This window comes from Phalacrocorax carbo, chromosome 7 (assembly GCF_963921805.1).
Source record: "Phalacrocorax carbo chromosome 7, bPhaCar2.1, whole genome shotgun sequence".
Taxonomy (NCBI): domain Eukaryota; kingdom Metazoa; phylum Chordata; class Aves; order Suliformes; family Phalacrocoracidae; genus Phalacrocorax; species Phalacrocorax carbo.
Genome location: NC_087519.1, coordinates 5,146,127 through 5,160,687, shown reverse-complemented (window position 1 = coordinate 5,160,687; position 14,561 = coordinate 5,146,127). Strand labels below are relative to the sequence as shown.

General features: G+C 40.4%; 1 protein-coding gene across 1 annotated transcript; it reads left to right on the top strand.

Moving 5' to 3' along the window:
* Positions 1-3,366: 3,366 nt before the first annotated feature.
* Positions 3,367-13,751, top strand: PGPEP1L (pyroglutamyl-peptidase I like). Its single transcript, XM_064456159.1, is given in 6 exon segments — positions 3,367-3,519; positions 3,522-3,561; positions 4,991-5,043; positions 11,771-11,887; positions 12,387-12,616; positions 13,583-13,751. Coding segments are annotated over 6 exon segments (642 nt in total). The 5' UTR covers positions 3,367-3,486.
* Positions 13,752-14,561: the final 810 nt, after the last annotated feature.

Sequence of the window (14,561 nt, the reverse complement as noted above, 5' to 3'; positions counted from 1 at the left end):
ATTCAAGGTGATAGCCAGGGCTTTCATAGTTGAGTTGCTTCCATTTCTTCCCTACCTCAAGATGAGTGCCATCTTCTTGTGTATAATAAGAAGAAAAACAGCCAGTGTCTAGCTGAGTCAGCTGTGTCTGTGACTTGCCTTAAAATACCCAGGGCTTGGTTTCTGAATTATGGATGGGGAGATTAATTTGCACAGACCTCAAATATCCAGTGACTTGGGTATCTGTTGTTATGGGCACATATACACATGTGAGTGCTAATATTAAGCTACAATCATAGTTTCACAAAAAATGTCAAGAGTAGCTTCAACTTCAGCTGAAGAAATGTTAGAGGAAAGAAAAGGTATATCTTCTGAATAAAATCCTCAGTAGAACTTAGGCCCAATCAGAAGATTTTATTATTCTTTTTTGAAGCTACCATATCCTTTATTTTCTGCGTGCTACACAAGTGTAATGCAGCTGCAATACACACATTATTCCTCCATTGGGAACAGAAGCAATCAATTAAATCAATGTAAAAAAGAATTTCAGCGTACTTCAGATTCCCCACCAGCATTCCTCCCACATTTGCGCAAGCATATAACAACACTGGAAAGGTCTCAGAATCTTTACTACCAAATCAGCAAACTTATGGAAAGGGACTAACTTAACTGCTGAAGACAATTCTTAACTGATGAGTCATTAAAAAGCATCGTGGGTCCCCCCTGCCACAAATTTCTAGCGCCTTCTTCACAAAGGATTAGCGAAATAGTCATCTTTGGTCTATATTTTTTCTACTCTCTTTTGCTGATTGTGAAAACTTTGCAAACTAGTACTACAGTCCAAACATAAAATATCAGTTTTTTCAGAGTGCATGGATCTAACAGACTTGTATCTACACTATACAAGAATATCTAAGAAAATACCTCGTATTTTACAGCCTTCAAGCAATACCCTTCATATATATCTATAAAGCAGCTATAATGTCCCAAAACATGTAATTTCTCATGCAAAAAATTAATTAAGCCACTTTAGACCTTAAGTCTTTCTTTATTCCTTGCATATGCTTTGTTCATTAAGCCACCCTGTACTCAGACTTTTTTAATTCATAATATCTACTGAGCCTTTTTTTTTAAAAAAAAAAAAAAGCAGCAGAGATCAGAAATAACTATGAGACAGCTGGTATGTCATTGTCCTCAGTATCATAGGAAGAGTTTTACTAACTGGTCATGCAGAAAAAAATAATTGATAAAAATCTTAATTGACATCGGAGAATGAAAGACTAGAATTTTAGATGTAATTCACTGATGCCAGTGGCAGATTTTGTCTTATTTAAAGCAGCAGAGTTCTGTGTTTACTGTATTAGCTGCTTCTCCAGCCTCAGTGGCCAGCAAAAGTTAGTTTTGCAAGTTGTATTAGTCAGGGGAAGAAAGGGATGGTGGAATTAGGGTCTTAATTTAAAAGAATCCACAAATGTCTTTGTGTCTCAGCAGAGGAGGATTTAAATGACAGACACAGCTCATGGCTCCAAACCTCATTCAGCCACCACCCAAGCCAAGAGATTTCTTCAGAGATTTTTTTCTTAAGGTCTCACAATTACCAGCTCTCTTGAGATTATATAGTGGCTTTCTATTCTTAGCATATTTCTCCTCTCCTCTCCCTCACACACACGCACACACATACACTTCCTACTCAAAACAAGACCCAGCGAAACCCTCTGCCCACATAGTTATAATTCCCAAGAGAACTTTCATATGCTTTTGTTTTGGGCAGTGACAATGTGCATATGTTTTGATTTCAGGCCCCCCCTATTGGTTCTCATGCTTCAGCTTAATGAAGACAGACCAGCTATTAAATCACCAGTTTCAGCAAGCCATAACCCAGCTTCTAGAGTTCCTCTGACCTTGCAAGTTGGAGTGAGGTTTTTTTGTTTATAACATGTTGCCTATTCAAGGATATTACTGAGTAAATTATTTGGTTTAGCATACATTTTCCTATTGGTGTTTGGTTCTAAAAGTGTAAGGTGCTTGGAGTCTTTTATAAAGAGCATGAGATAAAGATCAAGATTAGTAAATTAGATAACTGCTATGAAGAGGAACAGCAAAGTTACCCCTGAGTTTTTTAAGTCAGCAAGAAAAAGTCTAAGAAGAGTGGAAATGGAGAGATTTGTTTTTGTAGTTGCCATTCTTCACGATTAAAGTGAATTACTACTGTGCTAAAAATAGAATACCCACAGAAATATAATAAAATGGATGTAATTAATTTTCTGTTTACTTCTATGTAAACAGGTTTCTGATGAAAAATATTGCTGGATATTTTGCAAGAAGTTTCTTTACGCCTTTCCTGTTCTTCCTAAATACTATTGCATGCTTGAAGAAAGGAAAATAAGTTTGGGGCAGTCCCAGTCGGTCAGCTGGTCAGCCGGTCAGCCACACTTCTATCTTTAATACAGAGACATAACAATTTTTGCTTTGAAAGTTACATGAATCACAAATCATCCCTGTCATGTGAATCCAGACACATCCCAGTCTGAAGAAAAAAAGGTGCCCCAAATGAAGAAGTTTGCCACAGATACGTGAATTATAATACTGTTTGGAACTGAAAGACAACAAGATTTCACCTTCTGGAACATAGATTTCATGGATTCAAATTCCAACACTGTGGTTGTAACTGGTAAGATTTTTATTTTATTCTTCTTTTAGCCAGAGATGGTATGCACACATGCTTGATCTTTGTCGTAAACAGTTCCCTGGAGGGAAAAACAGTAGCAAATGGTCATACTAACAATTCCAAATGGAAAATAACTTGCTGCTGTGCCTTCCTAAGAAAATCAGATGCATGTCAGAGGAAACAGACTGCAGTCTGCCCTCTTTAGTGCCATCCAGTTTGGTTTGTTGTTCATTCTCTCCATGTTTTAATCTTTGTTGACATTCTCTCTGATCCAAACCACATAGCTCAAGGCAGTGCAGGCTAGCATTAGATAAAGCTTACCCAAAAGGAGCTCTGAAGCAAGAAAACCAGGTTGCATCACAATGTCACATAGTCAGTGTCCAGAATTAGAGCAACACATGGCAAGTTTCAGGGTCTCAGTTTCATGGCAAGGTAAGGGAGATTTAAACCGGAGATGCTGCCTCATCACTGCTAAACTACACCATTAAATTTAAATATACCAAAGGAGCATGCCTGAACATGCAGCACAAGGGACCAAATTTGGAGTTTCTCTTGCTGACTATAACTACTGCTGAATCACAGTGGCAGAACCACCATCTAGAGACTTCTGAGCTTTAAAAGGTTAAAGCTCTTAAGGAATGCTGCTACTCGCTATTCCTCTTGTTGCCACTGGCTCATCTAAAGGCAATCATTACACACATCTTGACATGTGAGTTGCTGGATAATTTTCCACTGCAGGTCATCTGAGGACATAGGGATGAGGTTGAAGCTACATCAAAGAGATTTGCATCTTGCTGTTTTCAATTAAACACTTTTTTTTTTTTTTAAATAGCTGCAAGATGGGCAGAACTAGTTTGGCTTGCTCTAGACATAACTGCAATTGAGCCAAATGGGAGTGCGGAATAGAGCAAGAGGTATTTGCTAACCTCTTAAAAGGCTGACCATCTCGTTCTCTCCTATTATATTTATGGCACATACCCTTGATGGGCACACTTCTCAGCACCTTATGAGTTTTTCCTCCCCTTAGATGGCCATTTAGGTGCAGAAATCTACTTGTTCAAATAGTTTTAGAGCAGTGCGTCCCATTAAAGACACAGGTGCATCTTTAAGCTATTACAGAGATTATCACAGCATGCCTCTGTCACATTTTCACCTGCTCATAATATAAACCTGCTGGCAGTGAGCCCAGTTTATTATATAGTGCCTAATAATATTCAGACAGTTAGCTCTCCAAGTTGTTGCAGGTATTTCAGTACCGTAAAACTCTCTCACACTTAAGTCATTTCTTTTCATAGAACAATTTTATCCTAAGCAGTAGTTTCTTATGGCCACCACTGAGATACATGTATTTCATTGGGAGCTATTTAATAACTTTACTATAATTCTACAGTTCTCCACAGACACGTACAGAAGCATGCACAGCAACCTCAGCTTCAAAATGGAGGAGGTGTCACCCTAATTTTGCTCTGAAAGCAGAGTGGGATTAGTCAGGTTTTATGTTACTGTTGATGTGAAACGAGTACTATCTCCCCTGTTCCCTTCTCATAGTACAAACTTAAACCTGGGGAAAACATTGGCACAAATATTAGCACCATCAGGCTTTTCATAATATTAAAAAGAAAAGATTGAGCAGTTATAAATACTAATGAATTAAGAGATGCTTAAAGTCTAACATTAATTAAGCTGTCATAAACCTTCATTTAGGCTTAACTGTCCCACCGTACAAGTACCTTTCACTCTGCAAAATAGCAATCCTATGCTGTCAAGTATTTATTTGTCCATTTAAAGATTTTTAAATATTTAAGACATAGAGCATTAAAACCATTTCACAAACTTGTTTTCCTGCCACCCAGTATCTAAGACTTGGCAACATCCTGGATTGAGAACAATAATTGATATTAATAAAGACCATGGGATTTTTCCATCAAACTTTTTCATGACAAAATGCCCATCTAGCTCAAAATTATTTTTTTTTCTCCTTTTTATTAAAAAAAAAAGTCTTTCACAAGAGAGGGTGCATAAAATTAAGTGTAGCCCTTTGGATTCAGCAAGTCCTTTTCCCTTTCCTTCTCTCTTTTCCTGTAGGGAAAAAATGAAAAAAAGAGAGTTTGCCCAGCACCCCAAAAAGCACATTTTCCCTAACAGAAAACTTAAGGTTTCATTACTTGAGATTAAAAAAAGAATTAATAATGAAATAAAATGTTGCTCTTTCAAACATTTTCATTAAATATGCATATCTTCATCTTCCTGACCTTTAACAATAAGAATGGCACATTGACTGTGGCCTGAGAGTATTTAACACCAGAGCAAGCATAGGTTAAAAGCACCTTTCTTTCTTTTCAGGTTTTGGTCCCTTTAGACAATACCTGATTAATTCTAGCTGGGAAGCAGTGAAGGTAAGGATAAAAAACTGGGAGTGAGGTGTTTTATTTTGTTGACATCCCCATACAAACTGTTTTTAGGCTTTCCATTGCATTCAAGAAAGTTATTACTCAGAATTGCGCCTCATGGAGCAGACTCCCAACACAGAAGAAAGAGGATAATTAAGTAATGAAACATTATTTTATTTGCAATTTTTTTCATTATTTAAGCATATATCAAAATATTATTCTTGATTTTCAAAAAGGATCTTTTTTACCCAGGGTGCCTTCTCTGCAACTAATGCGTATGCCACAGGTTGTCCTGTCTTCAGTAAACAGATCATCTCATACCACAACGCAGCATGTCTGTGTGAGGCGATTTTCTCCTCATACATGTGTAGCCTGTTGAGGTCTTACTGCCTGCTTCAGGAACACAAAGCCAAAAGCATGCCAATTCTAAGTATATTTTCACATCTCAGCTTTGGCTTCCACTTTCAGATGACAGTGAAGTCTACAGTTAAAGTTGAAAACAAGGTCATTCAAATTTCTTTCCCCTCCATACACCTTGACTAGCAGTAACATGTCTAAGATGGAGTCTTGAAAATTCGTGCTTATTCCCTAAGTATGTGTATTAGAAAAAATATAGCTGGGGGATACAGAGACATGCTTTGGATACCTGGCTTTCAGCATAACTTTTACGTTACAATTGTTTATTTTCAAATTATTGTTTGTGTGAACCCACATTTCTTGGGCCACACCAAAAATTTCCACAAATAGGTTATTTTTCAGGAACAGGATATATAATTTTTAAATGTTATCTAAGTTTTAACAATAACATAACTTCTTTCTTCAAATATGTCTCATGAAATAAATACCTGATCATCATATGTAAGAGTATGTCTGCTACAATGAAATGATTTACTAGTTTGGTACTTTAGTACTTTACCTCAACCTGAAGTGTGAAAGGAATGTAGAGGTTCAAACAGTAGGGACAGCTGCAGAGATTTGCTGAGCGTGTGTAAAAGTCACATGCAAGGTTCATTCATTCTTCCTAGCACAGACAATGGCCTTTCTTTTGACCTCAGTTACTCTCATAAGGTATTTATGAACAGAGTTATTTTGGGAGGGTCTTTCACACAAGTTCTTGGCAATTCCAAGGTAGAAAGAAGGTTAACAATGAAATCTGAAACTAGCTGGGGAACAGTCAAGGTGGTAAAACTGAATTGGAAGATTGGTCTGATATCTGCAAGAAACAACAGATAATACTGGTGAAAATGGAAAGCAAGGCATGTGAAACAAGCTGAGGGGGACTGTTCTATTAGGGAGACTGTAATAAGCACATAAATATTTAATTCTTCCAGACACTGGCATAAAATAGGTAGCTATAAGAAAGTATTAGTAGTGATAGAAAGATGATGACTCTACAGGACTATAACCAGATTATAAATTTTGGTGACAAGCTAGCAAATCTCTTTCTTGAAAATGAAGTGCAGTCAAGCCAAAATTTTTGAAAACCAAGGAGCTAGTACTTTTGTCCAAAGACCAAAGCTGTAGCAACTCCACTAACCTGTATATGTTTTCTGTTCTAGTTTTGTTGGTGAGTGCAGCTTGGTGTTTGGAAGAATAAATCTACTACCCCCTCAAAGTCAGGAGGGATGTTATCCCTGTAGGCTAACAAGAAACAAAAATACTTCAGTGATACCTTTTCACACCCCAGTCATCACAGGAGACCCATAAATTATCTTAACTCCAACTTGACATGGGTCCTAAACTACAAATACTTGTCAGTTGACAATGTTCTTGCTCATTATTTCCTGATTCCTAGTGGTTCTAATTTTGGGTGCAAGATCATCCTCTTCTGGCTGAAAATAAAACATGTTCTTTATCTGTAAGAAAAACAGCCTAAAGTGAAAACACACCGATGAGATGAGTTTTCTGCACTGACGCCATGCGCTGGCTATGCCAGGAACTTGTTATGTAACAGGGGATACGGCATTCCGTAGTGAAACAGATGTCAGTCCTTGTTGGAGGAGAACAAATCCGTTTCCCTCTGATGTGACACCCTCTGTGTGGAATTAATTTGTATATGTACTGGGGATGCTGCTTTTGTTTCCTATTCTCTGGCAAAGGTGGTTAATCCAGACAATTCAGGGAAATATGCTGCAAATCTGGAAGTACTTTGAATGTTGATAGGCTTCTCCACGCTAAATAGCAATCTCACGGTATTGTTCCATTGGTCTTGTTCACATGAGTAGCCCTATGGTCTTTAGGAAGCTTATGCACACATATTAAATACAGCAAAATTTAGTATTTCCATCTGGAAGTAATCCTGCCTTGGCTTTGGGGCTCCTGCATGGATCACTAAAGTGACCTAAAGCCCTCCTGCCGAGTCTCTTTTCTGAGAACCAAGCAAGAGTACACTCAACTCATCCTCAGGAAAGTACTGAGCAGCCAGACCAGAGCTACTAAACATGATTGCTCAGGCTTAATGCCTTTGCAGTGTTATCCAGAACTATCCTAATTACAACCTCAGAAAGAACTGGGTTCTTATCAAATGCCTGGATACCACAGCAGCCTCAGTGATGATGTAACGCTGATACACGTCATCTGAAGAGTTCATATCCCAGAAGGGCTTCACACCAAAAGCATCCAAAATCCTGTAAAAATACATGTAATTGGAGTCCCAGGGTCCTAATTCTCAAAGCAGAGCCTCATATTCCATGCTTTTTGAAATGGAGTCTTTGCCAAAGAGCAATGGCTTCACTTGTGTGAGCAATACATGCTCTTATGCACAACTGCTTCCTTATGATCCCTGTTACCAGCTTCTCCATACAATGCTGTTGCACTCTGCCTTGCTGATGGGATCAGCTGTTTTCCTGAACCTCTTTTCTTGCTGTAGGAAGGATCAGAGGTTGATCCAGTGAGGACAGAGCCTGTTCCCATAGTTGAATCCCTTCTATGCCCTCATTGGGCTCTCGGAAAAATGGTTGTGTGATATTGTTTCTCTTACAAATTAACTCTTTGCTACTACCTTTTTGGTGAATAAGACAATTTCCATTCTCTGAAATCCCCAGGAACCAGATGACAAATGTTAACAAAACTCTCCAAATCTCGGTTTCTGCTGGTTTAGAAAGAGTTATATGCTCTGAATCCTTGGATTTCTTACCAATACTACACAGCGTTGGATTGTCCCGCACTGCCTGTTCCATAACATGAAAATATAATTTTCCAAGAACATGAGGAGTAGCCTGTTCTTTCTGCATGAACCTCAGTTCTCACCACAGCACAAAATGACTCACGCACAAGGGATTCATCTGCAGTGCATCCACGGAGCTCTCATTCCTCAGCAAGTACCCTTCAAGCGTTCAGGGAAAAGGATAGTCAAATGGGTCTGAAAGTACAGGTGAACCTGTCAATTCAGGGTCATTGAGAAAAGCTTCAGAGCTTTTATAGGCGCTGTCACATGGCGCAACATGGTTGTCTAGCACTAGAAAGACAGCTTCTCTTTTAGAAACCTGTCTCACTAAGTTTTTCATGGTTCTCATAACTCCATTCACCTGAAATACTCTCCTAAAATACGCACGAAAGCTCCACCGGCAGCACTTTTAACTCTGGAAGTGCAGGACATTCTTTCTGAAAGAAACCACTGAGTATTTACACTGCATTTGCTGACAGATCGCGTTGAGTTACCAGTTCTTCAGCACTACACGGGACCCACAGAATCCCAGATCCCCCACATTATTTATTCCATATTACAGATTGATGGTCCCATCTAATAACCCTTGATCTGACCCCGCTTCTGTGTCTCCTCCAGAAACTCCTGTCTGGCACTTGGCAGCTCAATAACCTATCAGGGCAGCCTACCATCAAGGTCAAAGTCCCCAGTTAATAGGACACGAATATAAGTTGAGTGACAACATTCATAGTAATTAAACTGTTAGTGCAAAGAAGAGGTCACATTTCCAACTGCTTCTGGGAACTATGTTTGCTATCAGGAGATGAGGATCAGATCTCCGAGTGCACTTTTTCATCCTGCCACTGACCAAGTGGTCTTTGGAAATTTGTCATTTAATCTCTCTGTCTCTCTCCCTTTCTGCTTTAGTTTCATCATCTATGAAACTAAGACGACATTGCTATTTAGTTCCTTAATTTCTGTTCTGGAACATTTTTACATCCTTAAAGATTTAAAAAGGCATCTGCAGGATTAAAAAAAAACAAAAACAAAACCAAAAACCCACAACACACACAAAACAAAACCCCAAAACCCCAAACCCCAAACCAAACAATAAAACCTTTGTTTGCAACGTACTTGCAGACTGACCAAGTCAACTGGTAACTTCTGGTTTTCTTCCTGCACCAACACAAGGTGTTTTGGAATGAGGTTCACAAAATTAACACATGCAGCCCCAGGCCCTGCCTCCCCCCTTTCTGGCAACCCAAATCAGTGAAAACTCTGGCGAACTCAGTGAAATTTTCTGGAGTTTTCTTTAAGTTCAAGATGCTTCTAACACCCCGTGTGACACATAACCACCGCATCCGAGCATGACTGCTCAGTGTAAATCACTTCTCTTTGGGGAGGGCTGTGTAACAACATGGGCCAGAACCCCAGCGGACTGGGACTATGAGCACAACTCACCAGCTGCTCAAGGTCATCAGCTGATAATGCTGATTTCGTTTCCATTTTAGAAAAACTTCCCAACAAAGAATCTTCACACTTTCTTTTCAACCACTTCTCCCACAAAAAAAGTCCTCCAAAAACCTTTGTCCCCCTTTGAAGTTTCCTTTGCTGTTTCAACTACAGAAGACAGGCACTTGTTTACTCAATTAACTCACCAGTGTGAGCTCTAGTTTCCAGAGGCAGTCATCCTTCTCTAACAATCTCCAGCCTCTCACCTTAAATGCAAAAATAGTTTTGGGTAAGGCCAAGATTTGGCTGAGACAAGGAATAACCTTTTTTTTTTTTCTTTTGTGTTCCATGTTTGCACAACATTTGGTCTAATGGGGTATAACAGTTAGGATTCCTAGACAACAGAGTAATACACATTATTGATAACATGCTGAAATTGCTTCGGACATAGCAAACTCTTCCTTTGACGCAAATTCTCAGCCCTTTGCTATTGGCCAGCTTCTGGCTTTGTCCTGCACAAAAGCATTTCTGCCTGTTTCTCCCATGACAAATGGTGACAACAGAATGTCAGTCCAGAGAGCACGGGAGGGAACAGCCTAACAGCTTACTCTGGATCTCCACTTTCTGTACCAAAGTCATAGGTAGTCGAGCCCTCTGAGCCTTACAGTTAAAAAAGGAGGAATCTCATTAAATGTTAAAATTAAAGATGCTTTAGAAAAGAAAACGCTAATTGTGAACCAGCTGGGGTTTTCTCTTTTGGAAGCTAAGACACAGTTCAGCATTCTTAAGCAAGATGATGCAATGGTCTCTCAAAGACTGTCAGCGCCCAGAGGAAAAAAGGCTGGCACTGTTCTCTAAATGTGTTTACTTCCCTGCAGGCATTGTTTCCTTGCTTGTGTCAAATAGTTTATTGAGCACAGCTAATCAATGTTTCCGCTGACAAGAAAATTGGAACAGTTTATATAGGAAGCCAGTGTTGAAGGGCAAGTTTCCCAGTTAGCATGGCTTAGAATTGTGGGCCTCATCCGCACGAGAATCCGTAGTGAGAAATGAGAGCTTGGGAACACAATTACATTTAATAAAGGGTTACAGGTTTCTCGGGTTAATCATGTACCTCTGCTGCTGACTTTTTGCCTGTGCCCCCCCCACACTTTATCTGTACCCTCCCTTTGGCAGTGGTCTACTCAAATGCAACAGGGATTTTCAACCACCATTTTACCTCCCTGGGACAAAGCTTTCTATCTCAGATGCTTTCCTTCCGCATCCTGCCATTGTAGCCGCCTACCTCCTGCTTAGAGGCTTATGCCTTCTTCATTAGCCCTATTCCACTGACAAAATAATTTCAAGTAATTTCCACAAGACGTTTACTCTCCCGACCATCTTCCAACCATCTGGCCAATCTGCTGCCTTAAGGGGCGCCTTCGTTGCTTTCACCTCAATCCTGGGCATAATTTTTGTTTCCTTTGGGAAAAGGCCCCGTGTGGAACTTCAGCTCTCCATAAATGACAGAGAAACAATATCCCAGTAAGTGACATTTCCTTTTACCAGGGGACCATATTCTAGACCAAAAAAGAAAGTAAACCCATTCTAAATGTGGCCTTCCTCACGTCGACAGCAGAGCTTACCTGAACCAGTTCAAGCTGTCAGATGCGTGTCACTTGAGCGGACAGCTACTGTGAATTTCCCCTCATTTCCATCTCTGGATAGTGCAGGTTTATCCACTAGATTTTTCAGAGGAATGGCTCTTACCTGTAGCAGAGCCTGCTTAGGTGCTTTCAAGCGTGGATCCTTTCTGAGACATCCTGTATTTCATGGTTCCCCACAGAGCAGCCCCTGAGCAATAACCCCTCCCGCCCATTGGAGACGGAGCAGCCCTTTGGAAAACCCAACAATGGCTCCACAAGGACGTGACTTTAGGGAATTGGTTACCACATTTTAGTCTCTTTCAGTTGGAAAAGGGAGAGCTGCCACAAGACAACTGAATCTTGCTGCAGACCAACGTTTAGGAACCACAGGCTCAGACAGCACTATATTGCTCTGTCATATGTTTTCTCAGCTGGATCAGCCCGATTTCTTTATCACAGTCCGAGAAATCCAACACTCTTACGAGTCTGCGGTGGCTTTTTGTGTATGTAGGAGCTGTCCAAGAGAGGCCTTGGTAAAAACATAGATCTGCGTATCATGCAGCTGCCGGTGGTCTACCAAAAAGCAAAGGAGCAAGTCTGCAAGATATGGACAACTCTTCAGCCACTGGTGAGTAATTAGAAAGTTACACAATTTTCCCCGTTCATTTATTAATATTATTACTCTGAGTGGATCTTTAAAAAGGCCTCCAAGAGAGTATTGCACAATACGTGCATCAGACTGCTCTGGAAAGTGACTACTAGAACTGTGATAAAGGTTTCAAACTGCAATTGGGAGCGCACATTAATCAGCGTGCTGTTTTAATCCCGTGCCATTTAAACGGCAGAACTGCACACTGAACAAAGGGGGGGAAAAATCCACTGTAAATTGCAAAAAACACACCACAGCTCTGAAGTCCTGAGCTGACTAGACACAATAAAACCAAACTCAAGCACAGTTTTGTTCTCATTTGTAATCTCTTATCGAAGTTTTCTTTAGGTGTGAGCTACAGCAAGACTCCCTACCTTGAAGCTAGTCTTTCACATAATGCTTGGCACTATCGCATTCATTTTTAAAAAACAGGTCTCATTTTTAATTTCCTGTTATTCACTCTGGTGGGAAAGAACAGCTTACTGTTCACGTCGGGCTGGCTCCGGCCGCCAAAGCAATCATCATCCTCGAGCAATGTGGGAAGAACAAAGGCTACCAAGAGATGGATGCTTGTGGTTTTCACCCGGAAGGTGGCTGTTGCATGCTAGATGGCCCGGAAAAGATTGAATCTACAATTAATATGAAGAGTCTCTGGAAAAACATTTCAGTGGAAGGGATTGATATAATCTTCTCCAGAGATGCAGGAAGGTAAACACTGCAGAGTGGGGTCTCACACTGAAAGCAGAAGTAACTCAATCAGCTCATTTAACCTTGAAGAATCTTTGCAAGGACTTTTCCTCCAACCAAAATCACTTTGAAGCAAAGTCTTTGGCAGGGGGGCTGGTGGTGGGGCACAAGTACAGAACTGGGGTAAACATAAATTTTATGTAAAGCAGCCTTCTTGAAAGACTACAGCCAGTAGATATTTTTCCATGGATTTGTAAATTCCAGAAGAAACAAGTTTCAACATAGCACGGTCTGTGATTAACAACAACCCCAGTAAACCTGAGCTGTTAAGAGAGTCTGAAAGCGATACTGACTGGTAGCAGATTTTAATCTATTTTTCCCAACTGGGCGGGATACAAAATGTAAATCCATACACTGAAGAACAGAGCAATTACAGGTACCTCCGGAACGGTGTCTGTGAGCTCGTTGTTTCAGCAACACTGAAGCAATTTTCTATTATGCTAGTCTTCATTTAAGAGGAAAACACAGAAGCCAGAAAATGATTGCGCTTTTAAAATATAAAAACCAGCTCATTTTGGCCCTTCACTTCAGGATTTGCACCTGCAAGTTAAACGGTGCTAATACCTCGGACGGAGTGGTGCATGACTTGCACAAAAACCCGTATGACATGGCTGCAGTCCCAGCAGGCTGTGTTACCGTTCCCATCTCACAGAGCTTACAGGAGCCTAGAAAAGAACGCATGGCTTGTGATTTTTTTATTTAAAGTTCCTGCTGGGTGGGTGTCTGAGAAACCAAACCATCAGATAAGGAACATTTGTTTCTCAAACTTGGTTTATGTCAGCATTTCCTTTATTCACTAAGCAAATATGTTTTTATTAATTTCATAAACCAGATCTGGTTTGGCTACTTAAAGAATATTTAAATTTAATCAAAGTTTACTGTTCTTTAATTCAGGTTTCTGGTTTTGTTTTATTCTTAATATTGCAGGTATATCTGTGATTACACCTACTACACCTCTCTGTACTATGGCAATGGAAGAGCAGCTTTCATCCACGTGCCTCCATTATCCACGTCGGTAACAGCAGACGTTCTAGGAAAAGCGTTACAGACAATTATCTTAGCAATGTTAGAACAGTGTGGGGAAGAGCGAGAGTAAGATGGGATTTCTTAGAAGGCAATTCCTCACTCTCTTAAATGAAGCAAATCTAAAGATTATTTTAAAACCTTACATAAAGGATTTTATATTCCACGGTATTTTCAGTGAAATCTCCTTATAAACCCCAACCAACCATTGAGATTTCTCTTTGGGGTAAAAGGCTTGAGAGAAACACCGAGTGATGGGCAGTCTGTATTGCTAACAAGGAAACGTTGCTTCCGATTTAAGAAGGCGTGAAACTGGACCTAAAACATTTTAGATGCTTAATCCTAGTTCTGATGGTTAGAAAGACATTAACAAAGACTTGCTGAACCAAGAGGGATGCTTCCAGCCGTAAGGACATGCAGCACTCGAGGGATTCCTCGAGTCCCCTCAGCCCCTCTCCAAGCCCTGGGAAAGTGTTCAGCCGTACAAAGTGTCCACATTAAAAATGTAAATATGGGGGAAAAACAAAATGCACGCAGGGATCCCGTTAGGTGAGGTTTTACAATTTTCTCTTGGTGGCCTGCTCTAAAAGCTGGTTTCCACATCAGAATCAGCTTACGAACCCAGGGTGGCTTCAAAGAAAGCAAACAAAAGGCTGGAATGCAGCAGGAGCTGTAATGCTGGAACTGCCCGACACCACCACTTACCCCACGCGCCCGGTGCCCTTCCCGAGGGGTAAGGCCGCAGTCCTTCCAGGGAGCACACCACAAAGACAACCGTCTTTCAGCACAGCAGGTCACAGCTATTTGGGGCTCAACACATCTAACTTGTCCCAAGAAGGGCCATCGCTGAAGTGCTGTGCTGTGGCACGTCACGCTGCTTACT